A 23,223-nucleotide genomic window follows, 5' to 3' on the forward strand; every position below is an offset into this window, starting at 1 on the left:
GAAAGGTGCGGCGATGTTAGCAGATCGCCCCTCTCATAAACCATCAACAAATAGTGAATGGGCAGAGCCAGCAGAGGCCAGGGCCGGTCTCAGACTCAGGGTCACCTGCTGCGCCCCAGGCGCTGACATTCATTGCTGCGCGCGCCCATTCGTCATATCAGACAGCGACCAGAGCAGCAGAAGGCCGAGGTCTCCCTCTCAGGTGTTGTTATTAGCGAGGGTGACTAGGACAGAAAACAGATAAGGGCTGCAAATAAAAGTGGTCCCAAATAGATAGTCAGATAGCTGGAAAACTGATTCCCATTTGAAAACTGGGGCAGTTTTGGAATTGTACGCTACGGACACGTTGCATTTCTGTTTTGCAAAGTATGGGAGGCTATATGCATTTGTGCTTTTAGCAGGCAATATTTGTGGTAACATCTGGAAAATCAACAGTAGAAACTAGCCCACCAGACCAAAAAAAAAAATACAGAAAACACCCTGTAGTTTTTTTGTAGTATAGTTGGTTATTTTTAAATGGGATTGGGTTTTCTTATAAGACCATATAAACTTCTGCCAACTGGTCTTGATCTTACAAAAAAACGTTTGGGGAGCTAAAGCAGTGTATACCAAAATAGGTATAAATAACAGGGAAAAATAGTCCTCGTTATCACATTACATCTCCCTATCAACCCAACAGTAGGAGCCTGTGGTGGGAGTGCTGCGGGGCGCTAATGTGGGGAGGGGGAGGGGCAGGGTGGGGGTTCAGTAAACTAAAGATTACGGCCGGTTAGAGGTAGTGATCAAGTTTAAGTACATTATTCTCAGATTATAACACTCTCTGACATGCACTAGACATCAGATAATTATTAGCACAGTTTCCATGGAAAAAATATTAAGACACAATAAAAGACTCAGACACATTTAGATAATTAGGTTATTGTAATAAAGATCCAAAATCAGTACATATAAGTCACATTATAAGCAGTTCAGTCATGAGTCTTACAGCTCGGAGTATAAAGCCACAGAGTTAGCCAAATTAAATCTATATCTGAATAAAAGAATCCACCAAGAGGATGGTTCAGGTTTGAGTTTGCTACCACAACAAAAGCAGGAGGATGGTTCCATAGAGTTCACTTAGCATGGGAAAAGGGATCAAGTTGGAGACCACTAAGGAAAAGTTGATGGCAAGGAGAATGGAGCTGTAATCAGGAAAGTTCAAGTCTGGTCTCCCACCAGACAGCTCCAAATAGTCCAGCAGGCAAGTTCATCAACAAAGGGAAAACAAGCATTTACAATGCAACGGTTTCGCCTTCGGAAAAGTTAGAGCTATTGGCATTGTAAATGACAAACTTTTTATTTATGTGTTGGTTTTGAAAACAGATAAATATATGGTATTGTCATTTACAATGCCAATAGCTTACTCTGTCGCAAATGCGAGACGTATTGCATTTGCACACACACACACCCACACAAGTGCCCCACACACACACAAGAGCCCCCCACACACACACGAGGCCCACACACACACCACACAAGAGCCCCCTACACAGACCACACAAGAGCCCCCCCACACACCACACAAGAGCCCCCCCACACACACACGCAAGAGCCCCCCCACACACACGCAAGAGCCCCCCCCCCACACACACACGCAAGAGCCCCCCACACACACGCAAGAGCCCCCCACACACGCAAAAGCCCCCACACACGCAAGAGCCCCCCACAGACACAAGAGCCCCCCACGCACACGCAAGATTCCCCCACACGCAAGAGCCCCCCACACACACGCAAGAGCCCCCCACACACACAAGAGCCCCCCACACACAAGAGCCCCCCACACACAAGAGCCCCCCACACACAAGAGCCCCCCACACACAAGAGCCCCCCACACACACGCAAAGAGCTCCCCAAACACACGCACAGAGCCCTCCGCTCCATTTGCATCAGGTGTGAGGCTCCTGACTGCTGACAGCCAGGAGACTCCAACAAAAGGAGGCTTATGACCTGCTATAGGCATTGTAAATGACAATGCCATTTATTTATGTTTTAAAAACAAAAGCATAAATAAAAATAATGTCATGAGCAATGCCAATAGCTCTAACTTTAAGAATGCCGAGACCATTGCATTGTAAATGCTTGTTTTAACTCTACTTTGGGTGTGAATGCTCTTTGTAGTTTTTGATCGGGACTGAATTGTTATTTGAACTCTTGGTTCAGCATGAATTTGTTTTGTACTTTTCAGTTGGGTGTGATGCTCTTTGCGGTGCTTTATTGCGTATGAATGCTGTATAGTTTTTGGTTGACTGAGTGTTCTCTTGAACTCTTCTGTGGATGTAATCCTCTTTGGTTTTTTTCTACGTGTGAATATTCTTTGAATTTCTGGTCCGTAATGAATGTTCCTCGTAGTTGTCTGTTGAGTCTGAATGCTGGTTCTATGTTGGGTTGACTGTTCTCTTGAACTCTTCCTTTGGTGTGAATCCTCTGTGCTTTTTAAGTCGAGCCTAGCGCAGCGCGCATGTGCTGCTCTAGGAAACTGACCTTTTGGAATCACTCTGGACTTTTCACACTCTTGTGCGTGTGTTTTTTTTTGTGTGCATTTTTTTCTATTGGGCTTTGTGTGCGTCTTTCTAAAAACACTGCACGCAATTGGGCAAAGGCGGGTGCATGTCCCACCTTTCCCAGGAAATGTATCAGCCCACGGGTTGCGATTAGGAGCAGGTGCGCCATCTGTTCAGGTTCATGTCACCATCTGTTTTTTTAATTAGCGTGTTCGTGTTCGCCGCACTGCCGTGCTCACTCGTTTTAAAACGGCCTGTGATAAATAGATAGTTGTAGGTTTTGGATTACAGCAAGCTGTTTTCCACCGCACTGCCAATTTTCAGTTATTGTTCTTTCATGTATGAGGCAAGGAACGTAGGGTGACGGTAGAGAACGAAGAAGGAATTAATACAACAAGCTGGAAGCAAAGTGTTGTGTAATTTAAAGGTGACCACTTAACACAACCCCACACACGTGCGAGCGTGCGCTCTTTAGCATGGCGGCTTGCCGACAGCTCTATTTGGAAGCCTATGCTATGTGTCTCGAAAGTATATCGTAGTAATACCTGCTAAGGGTGGATTGTAATACGAACAAACTGTAACACCAGTCTATAAACAAATAATGATAAAATGCGGTTATTATTTTTAACAAGAGGTTGTTGAGATATGTGCTTAATATAAACGTCAGTGGCTATGGGTGTTCTGCCACACATTTCACAACGCAGGATTTCCTGCTGTCCTTCCCTTGCTGCGGGGATGCGAGGCACACACTGGGACAGCGTGGAGGGCTCATTTCCTTGTTTTTGTCTGCACACTCCTGTGTCTGCCCCCAGGCCCTGCACATCATCATGGGAAGTGTAGGAGGGGCCCTCTAATGCAGCGGACACCTGTGTTGTAATCTGCAGGTTCAAGATGGAATTCTCATATGATAGCATTAACGGTCAACGTGCCTGCTGCGCAACACCGCCACTTGTCGCTAGGTCACGTGTGAATGACAGCAAGAAAGCTCCACATGCTCACGTGTTTCTACAGGCGATCCACGAGTAACCCGCGGCTCATTCGTTTCAAGCTGGGTACGTTTGTTCTGTGGGGAAGAGCCCGTGCTGGTGGAGGGTTACCGTAGGAAAAAAAAGTATGGATTGACTCTTGCCTTTACACAAGACATCCTTTTGTGCTCAGTGAGGGATCCCTCAATGGTCAGCAGATTTGGGCGAAGGGAGTGAACTATCTCTGTATATAGATTACCCTGTCACATCCAGCGCAGAAGTTTGAATCCAAGGCTAACTTCAACGTCCATTATTCCTCTCGGCTGTCTGATCCGAATAGCCATCACAGACAGGGGCCATTGAGTCAGCGCTTAATTTGTGCCAGTGGCAGTGCTCGAAAAGGATCTATAAAAGTGCAGGAAATGACTCTGACACCAACACACTCTCTCCAGCAGGAACATAGTCAGTGCCGTTAAGACTGCAGTTAGTTTGGTAGTCTGGGGCTGTATTCACACTATGGTTTCAATATCCTGAAAACTCTACTCCTCAGGTACACAGAAATGCTCAACATTCTATGGATACTCAGGACATACTTTGATGTCTTTAATGAGTAATGTGATGGGTAATGTGCTACATGGCTAAACACTTATAAGATCCCAGAGGCGAGACCTATTGGCTATGCCAATGCTTGTTTCATTAAGTCTGAATGTTCTTGGAACTCCTGTTTGTCCTGAAGGCTCTTCATAGTTCTCTGGTGATTGTGAATGTTCCTTGGATGAGAGCTCGTTGCAGTCTGTGATTGACAGTGAATATTCTGTTGAACTTTTTGTTGAGTGGGAATGCAATTTGGACGAGTGCCTGTTCCAGTCTCTGATTGGCTGTGAATGTTCTGTTGAACTCTTTGTAGCCTGTGAATATTATTTTGGGTCTTTGCTTGGATGAGTGCTCGTTGCAGTCTGTGATTGGCTGTGAATGTCCGGTTGAACTCTTTGTTGCTTGGGAAGGCTCTTTGTATCTGATGAGTGCTCGTTGCAGTCTGTGACTGTCTGTGAATGGCCGGTTGAACTCTTTGTTGCTTGGGAATGTTCTTTGTATGTGATGAGTGCTCGTTGCAGTCTGTGATTGGCTTTGAATGTTCTGTAGAACTCTTTGTTGCTTGGGAAGGCTCTTTGTATCTGATGAGTGCTCGTTGCAGTCTGTGATTGGCGGTGAATGCCCAGTTGAACTCTTTTTTGCTTGGGAATGCTCTTTGTATCTGATAGGTGCTCGTTGCAGTCTGTGATTGTCTGTGAATGGCCGGTTGAACTCTTTGTTGCTTGGGAATGCTCTTTGTATCTGATAGTTGCTCGTTGCAGTCTGTGATTGGCTTTGAATGTTCTGTAGAACTCTTTGTTGCTTGGGAAGGCTCTTTGTATCTGATGAGTGCTCGTTGCAGTCTGTGATTGGCTTTGAATGTTCTGTTGAACCCTTTGTTGCTTGGGAATGCTCTTTGTATCTGATGAGTGCTCGTTGCAGTCTGTGATTGGCTGTGAATGGCCGGTTGAACTCTTTGTTGCTTGGGAATGTTCTTTGTATGTGATGAGTGCTCGTTGCAGTCTGTGATTGGCGGTGAATGTCCAGTTGAACTCTTTGTTGCTTGGGAATGCTCTTTGTATCTGATAGTTGCTCGTTGCAGTCTGTGATTGGCTTTGAATGTTCTGTAGAACTCTTTGTTGCTTGGGAAGGCTCTTTGTATCTGATAGTTGCTCGTTGCAGTCTGTGATTGGCTTTGAATGTTCTGTAGAACTCTTTGTTGCTTGGGAAGGCTCTTTGTATCTGATGAGTGCTCGTTGCAGTCTGTGATTGGCTTTGAATGTTCTGTAGAACTCTTTGTTGCTTGGGAAGGCTCTTTGTATCTGATGAGTGCTCGTTGCAGTCTGTGATTGGCGGTGAATGGCCGGTTGAACTCTTTGTTGCTTGGGAAGGCTCTTTGTATCTGATGAGTGCTCGTTGCAGTCTGTGATTGGCTGTGAATGTTCTGTAGAACTTTGTGTTGCTGGGGAAGGCTCTTTGTATCTGATGAGTGCTCGTTGTAGTCTGTGATTGGCTGTGAATGGCCGGTTGAACTCTTTGTTGCTTGGGAAGGCTCTTTGTATCTGATGAGTGCTCGTTGCAGTCTGTGATTGGCTGTGAATGGCCGGTTGAACTCTTTGTTGCTTGGGAATGTTCTTTGTATGTGATGAGTGCTCGTTGCAGTCTGTGATTGGCTGTGAATGGCCGGTTGAACTCTTTGTTGCTTGGGAATGTTCTTTGTATGTGATGAGTGCTCGTTGCAGTCTGTGATTGGCTGTGAATGGCCGGTTGAACTCTTTGTTGCTTGGGAATGCTTTGTATCTGATGAGTGCTCGTTGCAGTCTGTGATTGGCTGTGAATGGCCGGTTGAACTCTTTGTTGCTTGGGAATGTTCTTTGTATGTGATGAGTGCTCGTTGCAGTCTGTGATTGGCTGTGAATGGCCGGTTGAACTCTTTGTTGCTTGGGAATGCTCTTTGTATCTGATGAGTGCTTGTTGCAGTCTGTGATTGGCTGTGAATGTCCGGTTGAACCCTTTGTTGCTTGGGAATGCTCTTTGTATGTGATGAGTGCTCGTTGCAGTCTGTGATTGGCTTTGAATGTCCAGTTGAACTCTTTGTTGCTTGGGAATGCTCTTTGTATCTGATAGGTGCTCGTTGCAGTCTGTAATTGGCTGTGAATGTCCGGTTGAACTCTTTGTTGCTTGGGAATGCTCTTTGTATCTGATAGGTGCTCGTTGCAGTCTGTGATTGGCTTTGAATGTTCTGTAGAACTCTTTGTTGCTTGGGAAGGCTCTTTGTATCTGATGAGTGCTCGTTGTAGTCTGTGATTGGCTATCTATGTTCTGTTGAACTCTTTGTTGCGTTGCCCTTTTTAGTACTCAGTTGAGTGCGAATGCCTTTTGAAGGACTCAGTTGAGTGTAAATGCTCTTTGTAGAACCCAGAAGAGTGTGAATGTTCTTTGTAATACTCAGTTGAGTGTGAAAGCTCTTTGTAGTACCGAGGAGAGTACTACATGCTCTATGTAGTACTCAGTTGAATGTAAATGCTCTTTGTAGTACTTAGGGGAGTATGAATGCTCTATATAGTACTCAGGTTAGTGTGAATGCTCTTGGTAGTACTCAGTGGAGTGTGAATGCTTTTTGTAGTACTTAGTTATGTTATGTTACATGGGTATTTGTATAGCGCACGTGCACTGACAGGGTCTCTTGGCGCTGGGGAGTCTGAGAGGGAAATAGTTAAGCAGAGAAGCACCTAATTGTAGGCCAGGGTGAACAACAAGGTATTGAGTTGTTTCCTGAACCGTATTTAATCGACCTGAAGCCTGAGGGCTTAGTTGAGTGTGAAAGCTCTTTGTTGTACCCAGGACAGTATGAGTCAGGTGAGTGTAAGGGCTCTTTGCATAGCTCAGTTGAACGTGTGTTCTTTGCTGCTCTTGGGTGAGTATGTTGTTTGGAGTATTTGGCTGGGTGTGGCTGTTTTTCGATTCAGTTTCCTGTTATTGCTCTTCATGTCACTTAAGGCATGCAAACTGTGTTGAACTCTAGGTTCAGAGTGGCTGCTCGGAGGAGGTGTTTCTTTTGAAGTCTTCATTGAGTGGGAATGCTCCAGTGGCTGTAAATGTTCACAGGAGCTCTCAGTCTACTATACTTTCTCTTCGTATCTCTAGAATGTACTCTTAGTTCACTCTGAATGCCCCTTGTAACTCTTGCCTGGATGTGAATGCTCTTTGTGGTTCTTTAGAAAACTCATGTTCGAGGCATATGGGCTGCAGACCACACACTGTTGCATTAGATCACCATCTGGTGGTGGTCCTGGATGATTACACTTTGTTGTTGTCTTGGAAGGGTCTTTGTCTGCTAGGTGACTCCTCCCTTAGATCGTAGTGCGCATGGGCATCAACTCCATCCTCAGATAGTTTTTTTTCCCGCCATCGGGCTCGGATGTGTTCATCGTTCGGTCCTGCTACCGATCTCTTTTCGAATCCATAAATCAATCTACAACTTCTATATCGTCTTCGACACTGATTCCGATCGCCTGCGTTGAAGAAAGGATCCACTTCTCCATTCCAGCGCTCGTCAGGGCCGTTGGGCCCAACTGCGCCATTGGGCCTTTGGCTCATGGAAAGAACACCATTCAAGAAGTGCCTTCAGTGTGAACACAAGTTTCCCCACACTGACCTGCATGAGGTTTGAAACTTGTGCCTGTCCCCAGAGCACAAGAGTCGAGACTGTGAGACCTGCGCGTCATTCCGGTCCAAGAAAACAATCAGGGACAGTCGAGCTCGAAGAGCCATGGAGCAGTCTTCATCGTCGACACCAGACCTCGTCATAGACGAAGCGCCAATCGAGATTGACGTCGAAGAACAGCAAGAAAACATCGCTTCGGAAGCAGAGGACTCAGCTTCAGGAGCCGAGGATCGATCCGAAGATGACGATCTTATTCCAGCTGGTCAACAGGTCGTAAGTAAGAGCGTCGACCCTGTTCACCCCCCCACCCCCCAATACCGGGACAGGCTTCGGTTCCACCCCCATCTTCGGGTCCGGTTGCACACCGATAGAAACCTTCCGACGCCCCGCCTTCAGGCTCGGCAGCGAAGAGTATTAAAAAGCCTCCAGTCGACTCGGGCTCGAGTCAGTCTGTCGGTCCCGAAAAGCAGAAAGTGCTTAATCCGAAGTCAACACCGGCACCGAAACACTCATCGATACCGAGAGTTATCGAACCAAAACCAAGTTCGGCACCAAAAGAGGTTCCGAAACCAAGTTCGGCACCGAAAGAAGTACCAAGGTTACCGAAACAAAGACGGCTCCGATAACTAAAAAAGCGGACCCAAAAGCAGTTTCCATACCGAAACACACTTCGGCACCAAAGGCAGACAAGTCTAAACACTCGGCAGCAAAAGCTTTGGATCCAAAAAGCACAGATCCAAAGAAAAAGCAAGAAAAGTATTCGGAACCGAAACCAAGACCCGTTCCAAAGATATTAGACACTATGAAACCTAAACCTGTTGCCTCCAAAAAAGAGAAATCGGCGCCGAAAACAAAATTACCAATAGAAGAGCTTTTCCAACCTGATCTAAGGCAAAAGACTCTAAAAATTCATCCAAAGACTGGACATGTGTACACATTGCCTGAAAAAAGGAAAATGGAATGTCCTAAACCATCACCTGTTCCTCCAAAGAAGCATGTTCAAACTTCCCCTACAAGACTTCCTTCACCAGAAGTAGAAATAACAGCAGATATTTCTCCTGTACATTCACCAGCTAGCACACATAGCTTTATACCACAGGACGGTGATTATGGGGATACGTACTCACAGCGGAGTTATAATGAAATAGATGATATTAATGACCCAGCTGATATGGCTGGGCCATCAGGTGACCCATGGGAAGACTATAATGCACCGGATGCACCAGATCTACCACAAGACGAGGCATACCCGTCTACTCCATCCCCACCAGATGACACCATTGGGTTCACGCAACTCATCCATAGAGCAGCTACTTTCCATGGAGTAGATTTGCAGACAGATCCAATAGAAGAAGATTTTCTTATGGATACACTATTAACATCACATGAAACCACAACCACACTTCCAATACTTAATGGAGTGGTAAGACACGCACCAGAAATATTTAAAGACCCAGTCAGGGCCAGGGTAATAAACCCCAGACTGGAAAAGAAATACAAAGCGGCTCCCTCGGATCCAGCGTATAGTAAGGGACAATTGCCACTAGACTCACTGGTAGTGTCAAATGCGAGGAAAAGAGCCAACTCGCAAACAACAGGGGATGCATCACCCCTGACAAAGAGTCTAAGCTTTTAGATGCATCAGGGAAACGCACACTCTCACAAGCTGCTAATATATGGAGGATTACTAACACTCAAGCTCTGTTAGCGAGGTATGACAGAGCTCATTATGATGAGTTCGAGTCACTCATGCAACACCTGCCAGAACAATATAAGGCTAGGGCTGCTGACTTGATACAAGAGGGCAAAGTTATAACTAATACCTCCATAAGATGCGCGCTAGACACTGCAGACGCAGCATCTGGAGCAGTGAATAAAGGGGTACTGTTGCGCAGATATGCATGCATACGAATCTCTGGGTTCAAACCAGAGGTACAAGCCAGTATAATAAACCAGCCGTTTGACCAACAACATCTTTTCGGTCCAAATGTAGACAGTGCACTCGAAAAAATGAAGAAGGATACCCATACGGCAAAATCAATGGGAGCTTTACAAACGCAAGCCCATAGACCTTCCTTTCGTCGCTCCTCATATAGGGGCGCCTCTAAAGGTTTCCAAACTGACAACACCTCTTCTACTTACAAACCGCCCAACCAAACCTCGTCCTGTAAGGGATATTATAGAGGAGGGTATAGAGGGAACAACAATAAGGGCAGAGACAATAACAATCGCAACGCCTCTACTCCCAACAGTGACTTCCCTTCCATCCCCCAGACCATTCCACTCCAGTCGGGGGAAGATTACAACAATTCCTACCTGTCTGGAACTCCATCACTACAGACAGGTGGGTGAGACAAATAATTCAGTCAGGTTATTGCCTGGAGCTCCCTTCCAACCCTCCAACAATACCACCAAGACAACGTCCCATGTCACAGGAACACCTCTTACTATTAAGACAAGAGGTGGAATCACTACTGCAAAATAATGCAATAGAACCAGTACCAAAGGAATATCAGAACACAGGGGTTTACTCCCTTTATTTTCTCATACCCAAAAAGGATGGGTCTCTCAGACCAATTCTAGATCTACGACCCCTAAACATGTACATACATTCAGACCATTTTCATATGGTCACATTACAACAGTTTCTACCGTTGTTAGAGAAAGGCGACTTCCTTGTAACATTAGACCTCAAGGACGCCTACTTTCACATTTCCATTCATCAGTCTCACAGGAAGTTCCTACGGTTCGTACTAGAAGGTCAGCACTACTAATTCAAAGTGCTCCCCTTCGGAGTAACAACAGCACCTCGAGTGTTCACAAAGTGTCTAGCAGTAGTAGCAGCACATTTAAGAAGGGACAGCATTCATGTCTTCCCATATCTTGATGACTGGTTAATAAAATCCAAGTCATACAACCAATGTGTACAGCACACGCAACAGACAATCTGCCGGCTGCACAACTTGGGGTTTACAGTGAATCAAAAGAAGTCCCATCTACAACCGTCCCTATCTCAGCAGTATCTAGGTGCCACAAAAGATACTTCCAAAGCAATAGCGTACCCCAATTTAGTAAGAATACAAGCTATGCAGAATCTCATTACAAAATTCCAGCCACAACACTCACTACAAGCTTGAGTGTTCATGCAGCTAATAGGAATTATGGCATTTTGCATTTTCATAGTGCCATACGCAAGACTATGCGCCCCAAACAAGAATGCTTAGCAGGGCAGTGGAATCAGGCTCAACAAAAGATAACAGATCTGGTGGTGGTAGACGACTGAAGGCATCGCTCTCTGCAACTGTGGAACACCAAAAACATTTCCCAGGGCCGGCCGTTTATAGAACCTGTTCCACAAATCATACTGACCACAGACGCATCTCTCACTGGATGGGGAACGCATTTACAAAGTCACACAGTGCAAGGTACGTGGACAATTAAACAAAAAGTACTCCACATAAATTATCTGGAGTTACTAGCAATCTTTCAAGCTCTAAAATCGTTCCAACATATCAAACAAAGCTGTACTAGTCCGGACGGACAATATGACAGCAATGTATTACATTCAAAAGCAAGGAGGGACACACTCCCTACAGCTCTCCCGGCTGGCGCAGAGCATTTGGAGATGGGCCATCCCTCCAAAAAAAAATTCTGTTAGCAGAACATCTACCAGGAGTTCACAATCAATTAGCAGATCTTTTAAGTCGTCAGAGACAACAGATACACAAATGGGAGCTTCATCCTCAAGTTCTTCAGCCATTTTTTCAGCGGTGAGGACAGCCAGAGATAGATCTGTTTGCCACACACCACAACTACAAATGCCCAAGCTTCACCTCCAGATACCCACACCCATTATCCAAAGGCAATACGGTATGGATGAACTGGTCAAACAAATTTGCGTATGCTTTTCCACCTCTCCCACTAATTCCATTAGTGGTACGCAAACTAAGGCAACATTCTCTCATGTTAATTCTCATAGCACCAACGTGGGCCAGACAACCATGGTACACCAGGCTACCACAGCTCTCTGTAGTACCACATTAAAAACTAAAACTCTCCCCACATCTACTAACACAGAACCATGGAGAGATCATGCATCCAGCCCCAATGCAGCTCAATCTAGCGATATGGCTCCTGAGGTCTTAACCGCATCGATGCGGCGCATTTTCCCGCTGTGCGCTAAGGAATGCAGATTCCCATTGTTCATGACGAGCTCAGCTCGTCATGAGCGTACAAGAGGTGTACTTTATGATGAGCTGAGCTAGTCATGAGCGTCGAAGGGGTTAGAATTTGGATATCTGAATTTACCTCCTGATTGTATGGATGTCATTAAGGATGCAAGAAGTCCTACCACTAGAGCATGCTATACAGCAAAGTGGAAAAGATTTGTTGTCTATTGCACAAATAACATCGTTAACCCATTAGATGTTTCTATACAAAACATCATATGCTATCTTTTACATCTACAAAGATCTAATTTAGCGTACTCCTCAAACAGATTACATCTTGCTGCTATAGCAGCATATCTTCAAAACAGACAACATTTGTCATTATTTAGAGTACCTGCAATCAAAGCGTTTATGGAAGCGCTTAAACGAATAATTCCTCCCAGAATGCCACCTTCTCCAGTATGGAATTTAAATATTGTTCTCACAAGACTTAGGGGTCCACCCTTTGAACCATTGCATAAGTGTGAGTTACAGTTTCTTACAAGAAAAGTTGCTTTTTTAGTAGCAGTTACCTCAGTAAGGAGAGTGAGTGAGATCCAGGCATTAGCAATTCAAGAACCATTTATACAACTTCATCATAATAAAGTTGTTCTTAAAACAAACTCAAACTTTTCTGCCAAAGGTCATTTCACCGTTTCATCTCAACCATTCTATTGAGTTGCCAGTATTTTTTCCACAACACCAAACGGTTGCAGAAAGAGCTCTACACACATTAGATGTAAAAAGAGCAATTCTATACTACATCGATAGGACAAAAAGTTTTCATAAGACTAAACAACTGTTTGTGTCCTTTTCACCTCCACATAAAGGCAATCCTATTTCTAAATCAGGCATTGCTAGATGGATTGTTAAGTGTACCCAAATTTGTTACCAAAAAGCAAAACACACTCTATCCATCCCTCCTAGGGCTCATTCTACCCGTAAGTTAGGAGCATCTATGGCATTCTTAGGAAACATACCATTAGATGATATCTGCAAAGCAGCTACATGGTCTACACCGCACACATTTACAAAACACTACTGTGTAGATGTGCAGTCAAAACAACAAGCAAGTGTGGGCCAGGCTGTACTCAAGACATTATTTCAAACTACTGCAACAGATGTGGGTGACCGCTGCTAAGGGAGAAACTGCTGTGCAATCTATGCAACAGTGAGTGGTCTGCAGCCCATATGCCTCAAACGGGAAATGCTACTTACCAGTATACATCTGTTCTTGGCATGTAGGGCTGCAGAACCACACACACCCACCCGCCTCCCCGGCTACCTATATCTGTTCCAGTATTATCTTATTGAGATACACAATACATGGTCATCCTTATCTGTACTCATACAACTCCATCATTTGCCCAATGGCGAAAACAATCTGAGGATGGAGTCGATGCCCATGCGCACTACAGTCTAAGGGAGGAGTCACCTAGCAGACAAAGACTCTTCCAAGACAACAACAAAGTGTAATCATCCGGGCCCACCACCAGATGGTGATCTAATGCAACAGTGTGTGGTTCTGCAGCCCTACATGCCAAGAACAGATGCATACTGGTAAGTAGCATTTTCCTTTCATGTTACTGGTCTTTGTATCTGTTGTTTGTTTGTGAATGCTCAGTGGAACTTTTAGTTCGGGTGGATGTCCTTTTCAGTTTTTGGTTGTTTGTTATTACTCTTTTTAGCTCCTTCTGGGGCATGAATGCTCTTTTTCTCTCTGGAATAAGTGTTACTCTTTCTTTTAAACTCTTCGTTCTTTAGGAATTCTTATCCGTTAAGTGATTTGGGGCTTTATCTTACTGATGCGTGGGTTTCGTAGCACCTGGATTAGTGTGAATGCTCTGTGGGAGTTTAGTGTAAGGTTTCTTTATAGTTCCTGGCTCGATTTGAACGATCTTTGTTGCTTGTTATTCAGTCCCCTTGTGCCTGCCCGCCCCGCTCCCCGCTTCAGCCGCCGTCCAAGCGGCCACGCCCCCTTTTCGTTTTGTGCCCTCCCCGCTCCCGCCTCCCAGCTGCTCCTCCCTCCCACTTCGCCATAAATGGCGACCGCACGTATGCGCAGCGGGCGCGCCGATTGTGCGCCGAAGGCGCGCCAAAGGCAAGCCCGTCTGCACCCGTCCGTGCCTGGACCGTGCCCAGTGCCAGGACCCCTGGTCCCCTGCGATGCAAGTTGACCCGACAGACCTACAACGACGCGGCCCTCAACGCACTCAATGCCCGCCAAAACCCCACCTGCTGCCGAGCCGCCCCAAGACGCATTCACGGACCCTTCACCTGCACAACCTGCAAGTTCTCCTGCCTCCGAACCTGCACCACGCCCGCCAAGCCAAACTCCAGCAGCGACCTCAAGTGCATCCTGCTCAACACCCGCTCCGTCCACAGACACGCCGTATAACTCTGGAACCTCCTCGACATAACATCACCAGACATCGCCTTCCTCACTGAAACATGAATGAACGCCTCCTCAGCCCCCGCCATCGCCATCGCCATCCCGGATGGATACAAGATCATCAGGAGGGACCGCGTCAACCAGACCGGAGGAGGCATCGCAAATCGTCCACAAGAACACCATCCGCATCACGACCGACGCCGATGACACCCTCGCCAACGTTGAACACCTCCACTTCCAGATTCACACCGACCCAAAGACGACCCTCAGAGGCACCCTCATCTACCGACACCCGGGACCACGCACGCAATTCGGCGAAGACATCACAGACTTTATCAGCCCACACGCCCTCCCCTCCGCCGACTACATCCTCCTAGGGGACCTCAACTTCCACCTGGAGAACAACAAGGACCGCAACACCGCCACCCTGCTGGACAACCTCGCCAACCTCGGCCTCAAGCAACTGGTCAACACCCCCACCCACTACGCCGGCCACACGCTTGATCCCGTCTTCTCATCCAGCAAGCACATCAGCTTCCGCCACTCCACCGAACTCCACTGGACCAACCACAGCTGCGTCCACTTCAGATTCAGAAAAACCACAACCCACCACCACCCGCAACAGGTTCCTCACAGGAGCTGGAGCAAGATCACCGCCGACCAGGTCACCACCTCCCTCAGCAAGAACCCACCTGCCAGCACATCAGACGCCAACGAAGCAGCCCGCAACTTCACGCAGTGGCTGACCGCCTGCGCCGATGACCTCGCACCATTGAAGAACCCTCCCAGCAGACCCAGAAGCAAGAAAGCCCCCTGGTTCACCGACGAACTCAAGGACTCCAGGAAGACCTGCCGCACCCTTGAGAAAGCCTGACTCCACGACCGGACCACTGACAACATGACCGCCCTCAAACACGCCACCCGCAAGCACCACCAGCTCATCCGCACCACCAAGAAGAAATCACTGAAGGAGCGACTGGACAACAACGCCCACGACAGCAAGGAACTCTTCAGCATCGTCAAGGAGTTCTCCAACCCCAGCACCGACAACAACGACATCACCCCTTCACAAGATCTCTGCGACTCCCTCGCCTCGTTCTTTCACCGCAAGATTGCCGACATCCACAACAGTTTCGGCGCACCATCCACACACCCAACCAACGAACCCCACCGCCACCCTCCGCACCTGGACCACGGTGACCACCGAAGACGCAGCCCGCACGATGAACACCATCCACTCCCACTCTCCAACCGACCCCTGCCCCCACCACGTCTTCAACAAGGTCGACTCCACCATCGCACCCCAACTCCGGGACATCATCAACACCTCCTTCAACACCGCCACCTTCCCGGAGAGCTGGAAGCATGCCGAGCTCAGCGCCCTACTGAAGAAACCAACAGCGGACCCCACCGACCTCAAAAACCTCCGACCCATCTCGCTCCTCCCTTTTCCCGCCAAAGTCATCGAGAAGATCGTCAACAAACAGCTTGCCGCCTTCCTCGAGACAAACGGATCCCTCGACCCCTCGCAGTCCGGTTTCAGAGCCAACCACAGTACAGAGACCGCCCTCATCGCAGCCACCGACGACATCCGAGCCCTGCTCGACAATGGGGAAACAGCGGCACTCATCCTCCTGGACCTCTCCGCAGCATTCGACACTGTCTGCCACCGCACCCTATTCCAACGCCTCGACAACACCGGCATCCAAGAGAAGGCACGGAAGTGGATCATCTCATTCCTCGCCGGAAGAACACAGAGAGTCCGCCTCCCCCCGTTTCGATCCGAGGCCACCAAAGTCATCTGTGGAGTCCCGCAAGGATCATCACTCAGCCCCACCCTCTTCAACGTCTACATGAGACCTCTAGCTGCCATCGCACCCCAACACAACCTCAACATCATCTCCTACGCCGACGACACCCAGCTGATCCTCTCCCTAACCAGACCCCGACACCGCCAGAACCAGCCTACACGAAGGGATGAAAGACGTCGCCGAGTGGATGAAGAGCAGCCGCCTGAAACTGAGCTCAGACAAGACCGAAGTCCTCATCCTGGGACCATCACCCTCCGCCTGGAACGACTCCTGGTGGCCCCCAGCCCTGGGCACCGCCCCCAAGCCAACAGACCACACACGCAACCTGGGCTTCATCCTGGACTCCTCCCTCTCGATGACCAGACAAGTCAACGCCGTATCCTCATCATGCTTTCACACCCTTCGCATGCTTCGCAAGATCTTCCGATGGATCCCGACCGAAACCAGGAAGACGGTCACCCAGGCCCTCGTCACCAGCCAACTGGACTACGGAAACACCCTCTACGCCGGAACCACAGCCAAGCTACAGAAAAGACTCCAACGCATCCAGAACGCCTCCGCCCGACTCATTCTGGACATCCCCCGACGCAGCCACATCTCCTGCCACCTGAGGGACCTGCACTGGCTCCTCGTTGACAAGAGGATCACGTTCAGGCTCCTCACCCACGCACACAAGTCTCTCCACGACCTGGCCCCCAAGTACCTCAACGACCGCCTGACCTTCTACACGCCCACCCGCCAGCTACGGTCTACCAGCCTCGCCCTCCCAACCGTACCACGCATCCGAAGAGCCACCGCCGGAGGCAGATCCTTCTCCTACCTGGCGGCCAAAACATGGAACTCCCTCCCCATCCACCTCCGGCTGACCCAGGACCACCTCGCCTTCAGGAGACAACTCAAGACCTGGCTGTTCGAGCAGTAGCGGACCCCTTCCCCCAAGCGCCTTGAGACTCTTCCGGGTGAGTAGCGCACTATACAAATGCTATGATTGATTGATTGATTGATTTTATTTGTTTTTATTTCGGGACATGTATAATCATACAAGCAGTACAATCCCTAAAAGGAACACATGGTGCATAGTGAGAGACATATCAAAGCGAGGGGGGCAAAAAAAGAAGCCTGCCATAGAATGCAGCCAATAAAAGCAATATATCTACACATCCCCAGTCAGGCTATATTCGTGATACAAAATCAAGTGACAACATAACTGTTAAGAACTAGACAGCAGTTGACTGGACAGTGTAGTAGATATATTCACAGATTACATATGTCCATCCCCATCCTCCCCCCGGATGGAGCCTCAATGTGTAGGATACCAGGTGGACAGGGCCGTATGCGAAGGATCCATGGCCGGGCGGGCCGGACGATGACCGTAATTGAAGAGTATATCATTGCGGCCAGCGGCTTATTTCAGTAGCCCCTGCTACTCCGCCAGGTTGAACGGTCGTTGTCAGTTTTCCTTCAATGTAAATCATATGTGTTTGGGTCTTTGGGTCGGTGCAAGTCTTTTGAACTCTTCATCGGGTGTGAATGCCCCACCTTGATTCTGCTCGGTTCTGCAGGATCTTTTCAACTTCTGGTTTTGTGAGAATACTCTGCCTGGCCCCCAGCAGTGTGTGGATGATGTGTTGAGCTCTTCATCACTCTTGCAAACTCTTAGTTGCAACATTTCTTTGCAGCTTTTGGATGCGTGTGAGTTCTGTTTGCAGCTCTTTCTTAGGAACTAGCGCTCTTTTGTTTTTTAGTTTTTGGTTCCGTAATGTGCCTTGTCAAGTTGTTTTTACAACTGTCAGTTGTGAGTATTTTATAGAAACAATGGTTGGTGTGTGTGTTTCTTTGGACTTGTAGTGGGCCACAGTGGCTTAGGATGTTTGACTTTATTAAGAGTAGTGCAGAGGTGGTGCGGAATTTTCTCAGGTGTGTCTTGATTCATTACATTACCATCAACTGGTGCAGTTTTTACTTCTGTATAAGATACATGAGGAGGAAAAAGGCACACTCCGGACAGAGTGCCCGCGAGCTCACCCGCTCTGCCCGTCTCGTGGGCACGGTCATGCCTTGAGAGACACTGCAGACTTTAATTGCAAGGTCCAGTGCTGCAGAGGGTTGTGCCACACCTCTGAGGGGCAGAGAACCTGGTGAAGCCTGTTTTGCTACTTTCCTTCTCCCATCGGTGTGAGAGGGCTGCGATAGGTTCCTGCGGCTGTCGAGGCCAGGTAGTGAAGATGAACCAGCTGTCGTCGAGGGCACCTCACTTTTAGGGTTAGTCAAGTGAGGTTTTCATAATGTCCACCCATAATATGTCATCATTCTTTCTCCCTCTTTACTCGTTTCAATCCTTGTCTCGCCCTCCATCCGCTTTGGTTGCCATCACCCTAATTTGTTTTTTGTTGTTGTTTTTTCCATCCCCTTTCTTCAAACCTGCTCTATGTTTCCTGCTCCCTCGCCTGCTTCTCCACACCTTCTTCTTTCCCCGCCCGCCCGTCCCTGTTTCTTTCTTTTTCTTATAGTGGAAGTAACTTCGAGCAGGGCCTTATGGCGTACAGGAACAGCTACAGCCGCTATGGGAACCTGGGCTCCCGGGCAGGATCCCCGGGAGGGGCAGCTGGCCGCACTGCGGGTGCAGGTGAGTGGACAGCAGGCACGCGAGCTGGTTAACCCACAGATAAGTGGAGGTTACTCATGGTCAAACAGAGATCATGTGTGATCAGAGCGAGATCATGCGTGGTGAAAAGGGGATCATACATGTGAGAAAGAGATGCATAGTGAAAAAGAGATCATGTGTGATCAAAAAGAGGTCACACATGGTTAAACAGAGATCATGTGTGATCAGAAAGAGATCATGCATGGTGAAGAAGGGATTATGTGTGATCAAAAAGAGATCATGCATGGTGTAAAAGGGATCATGCGTGGTGAAAAAGGCATCATGTGTGATCAAAAAGAGATTCAGCATGGTGAAAAAGGGATCATGTGTGGAGAAAAAGGATCGTGTGTGCAGAAAAAGGATCATATGTGATCAAAAAGAGATCATGCATGGTGAAAAAGGATCATGCGTGGTGAAAAAGGGATCATGTGTGATCTAAAAGACATGCATGGTGAAAAAGGAATCATGCATGGTGAAAAAGGGATCATGTTTGATCAAAAAGAGATTCAGCTTGGTGAAAAAGGGATCATGTGTGGAGAAAAAGGGATCATATGTGATCAAAAAGAGATCATGCATGGTGAAAAATGGATCATGCGTGGTGAAAAAGGGATTATGTGTGATCAAAAAGAGATCATGCATGGTGAAAACGGGATCATGTGTGGTGAAAAAGGGATCATGTTTGATCAAAAAGAGATTCAGCATGGTGAAAAAGGGATCATGTGTGGAGAAAAAGGGATCATATGTGATCAAAAAGAGATCATGCATGGTGAAAAAGGGATCATGCGTGGTGAAAAAGGGATTATGTGTGATCAAAAAGAGATCATGCATGGTGAAATCGGGATCATGTGTGGTGAAAAAGGGATCATGTGTGGTGAAAAAGGGATCATGTGTGATCAAAAAGAGATTCAGCATGGTGTGTGGTGAAAAAGGGATCATGTGTGGTGAAAAAGGATCATGTGTGATCAAAAAGAGATTCAGCATGGTGAAAAAGGGATCATATGTGATCAAAAAGAGATCATGCATGGTGAAAAAGGGTATATGTGTGGTGAAAAAGGGATTATGTGTGATCAAAAAGAGATTCAGCATGGTGTGTGGTGAAAAAGGGATCATGTGTGGTGAAAAAGGGATCATGTGTGATCAAAAAGAGATTCAGCATGGTGTGTGGTGAAAAAGGGATCATGTGTGGTGAAAAAGGATCATGTGTGATCAAAAAGAGATTCAGCATGGTGAAAAAGGGATCATATGTGATCAAAAAGAGATTCAGCATGGTGAAAAAGGGATCATGTGTGGTGAAAAAGGGATCATGTGTGGTGAAAAAGGGATCATGTGTGATCAAAAAGTGATTCAGCATGGTGTAAAAGGGATCACGTGTGGAGAAAAAGGGATCATGTGTGCAGAAAAAGAGATCATATGTGATCAAAAAGAAATCATGCATGGTGAAAAAGGGATCATGTGTGGAGAAAAAGGATCATATGTGATCAAAAAGAGATTCAACATGGTGAAAAAGGGATCATGTGTGGAGAAAAAGGGATCATATGTGATCAAAAATAGATCATGCATGGTGAAAAAGGGATCATGTGTGATCAAAAAGAGATTCAGCATGGTGAAAAGGGGATCATGTATGGAGAAAAAGGGATCATGTGATCAAAAAGAGATTCAGCATGGGGAAAAAGGGATCATGTGTGGAGAAAAAGATCACTCAAGGTCAAAAAGAGATCTTGCTTTTCCAGCTCAAAGTAACCACTCCAGCCTTTGTACCGTATCCAAAGGAGGCTTCATAAGATGATGTACACTTCACAGTATTTGACTGTGTTTATTAGTGAAACAGTTTGAAATGTATTATATTGCATAGTACACTCACAAACCAACATGATCAAAGTTTATTTTTTTAACTCTTACAAAACACTGTAGCACCTCTGCTGATTCCAGAGTCGTTTCTTGTTCTAAACATCTCAGACTTTACAATGTTTGGTACCCGTAGTCTTCAGAGTATTCAAGGATATCTCTAACGAGACCCTTCAAAGTGTGATGTGGTTACTGACTAAAGCAATCAATAAATGCCGTAATGAGCCCTGGTTGGTTTAATCATTTTTGTGGTTCACCCCGAGAAGGATTATGATTATTATTTAAAGTGAGTTCTCACCCCCCTCATCAAATACTCCAGTCTCTTACAGTACGCATACTCACATTTCCCATCAGAATGTAGACGTTCTGCGAGAAGCTTAATGTCCATCCACACGAGCCTCCTGCTCCTTCAAATGGAAGCAGTTGTGCATCCTGTGTTCTTTGATCCTTCCACCTGCCCTCGAGGGCATTAAAAAAGTCTTTACCCCGGTACAATGGCCCTTCCCTCAATGTGTGTTGAATATTATACTATCACGACTTATGGGTAAGACTTCCCTTTGCGAGATAATTCAGATTATTGAGCCGATCTCAGAGTTGGACAGGCCTCTTTGAGACATCTCTGTCATTTATCGCCCTTTGCAGAAGGGTCCCGGCTCGATGTTGTGTTCAGTGCCCGTGATCACCAGTGGAGATCGCTGAAAGAGAAGGAAAGGCTTCTTACCTGTAGTCCTAGTTCCCCTTCTGCGGAATTGTCATCTAAATCATAAGCAACCCAGCTCCTCCTGGCGGAAGGGATAAAGGCAATTCATGTTATATCTGCATTGCTATCCCTTTCTCGCAGCGTAAAACAGAGCGGAGGTGACTGCCCTCGACAGGCCATGATGGGACACTGGAGGGTTTTCAGCCGTTAAAGGTGCAGCGTCACTTTCCTGTGAAGCACGTTGCACGGTATATGGCTGCACTGTCTGTATTCCCTTTCTTTCACTTCATTTACAAAAGGTTTGTGAAAGAGGTTTTCCAATGTCTCCTAGTTTGTGTAAGGACATTCCTATATTTTAAGTGTATTTTTTAGTTTATAATTTAAACTAATGGAATTGAACAATAAAGTCTGCTTTAGTAGGCTGCCTAATTGCTTTTATGCCACATAAAAAGTTATGGATTCCTCTAGTAATTCACAGATGAAGAAGTGCACTTGGAAGAAGTTCTGGGGATCGCACACATGGGAGCGAGTTTCACTATTTTGATTTCGATGGAAATTCCCTAATTTCTTTAAAAGCCTTTTGTATTTTTCAGAGTTCCTCTGGCCCAATGAAGTCCCCCTAGGGGAGAATCCTGAGATATATTCTCATGGTACCTGGCTGTTATTTTTATACCTAATGTTTTCGTTTTACTTTGGGGGTCCTGCCAGCCTCACGTGTGTCTTTTTCTAAATGGGGCTTTAGTCTCATGTCAGACTTGCCTTGTTCACTCACCCCAGTCGGGAGGTTTGGGTGGCCGCACACACCGGGCACAGCTTCAGGGCCCAAAGGTGAGGCTCAGCCCAGTTGACTGCACAGCCACTGATCTGAGCTCCTTCCGACTACTCAGCCGGCCCGGCTCTTCTCAACCTGTTCGCTCACGGCTTGATTAGCCGGGAAGCCGCTAGGTGGACTCCCTCCACCAACATCATCCATCCCCTAGGCCGCTCCAGTAAAGCTTTGGTTCATGTTGTAGGCTCTCAGGGAGAGCTTCGGGTCAGGCTGTAGGCTCCCAGGTAAAGCTTTGAGTCATGTTGTAGCTCTCAGGTAGAGCTTCGGGTCCGGCTGTAGGCTCCCAGGTAAAGCTTTGGTTCATGTTGTAGCTCTCAGGTAGAGCTTTGGGTCCGGCTGTAGGCTCCCAGGTAAAGCTTTGGTTCATGTTGTAGCTCTCAGGTAGAGCTTCGGGTCCGGCTGTAGGCTCCCAGGTAAAGCTTTGGTTCATGTTGTAGGCTCTCAGGTAGAGCTTCGGGTCCGGCTGTAGGCTCCCAGGTAAAGCTTTGAGTCATGTTGTAGGCTCTCAGGTAGAGCTTCGGGTCAGGCTGTAGGCTCCCAGGTAAAGCTTTGGTTCATGTTGTAGGCTCTCAGGTAGAGCTTCGGGTCAGGCTGTAGGCTCCCAGGTAAAGCTTTGAGTCATGTTGTAGCTCTCAGGTAGAGCTTCGGGTCCGGCTGTAGGCTCCCAGGTAAAGCTTTGAGTCATGTTGTAGCTCTCAGGTAGAGCTTCGGGTCCGGCTGTAGGCTCCCAGGTAAAGCTTTGGTTCATGTTGTAGGCTCTCAGGTAGAGCTTCGGGTCAGGCTGTAGGCTCCCAGGTAAAGCTTTGAGTCATGTTGTAGCTCTCAGGTAGAGCTTCGGGTCAGGCTGTAGGCTCCCAGGTAAAGCTTTGGTTCATGTTGTAGCTCTCAGGTAGAGCTTCGGGTCCGGCTGTAGGCTCCCAGGTAAAGCTTTGAGTCATGTTGTAGCTCTCAGGTAGAGCTTCGGGTCAGGCTGTAGGCTCCCAGGTAAAGCTTTGGTTCATGTTGTAGGCTCTCAGGTAGAGCTTCGGGTCAGGCTGTAGGCTCCCAGG

At 47.2% G+C, this 23,223-nt stretch overlaps 1 protein-coding gene across 1 annotated transcript in view; it reads left to right on the plus strand.

Moving 5' to 3' along the window:
* LOC147710040 (alpha-tubulin N-acetyltransferase 1-like) overlaps nucleotides 1-23,223 on the plus strand; it is a 162,019-nt gene that overhangs the window by 65,637 nt on the left and 73,159 nt on the right. Inside the window, exon 10 of the mRNA XM_086920706.1 lies at nucleotides 18,667-18,782. Coding sequence (XP_086776832.1) covers nucleotides 18,667-18,782 — 116 coding nt within the window. The remainder of the gene's footprint in view (nucleotides 1-18,666; nucleotides 18,783-23,223) is intronic.

Source organism: Lissotriton vulgaris, chromosome 5 (genome assembly GCF_964263255.1).
Source record: "Lissotriton vulgaris chromosome 5, aLisVul1.2, whole genome shotgun sequence".
Lineage (NCBI taxonomy): Eukaryota > Metazoa > Chordata > Amphibia > Caudata > Salamandridae > Lissotriton > Lissotriton vulgaris.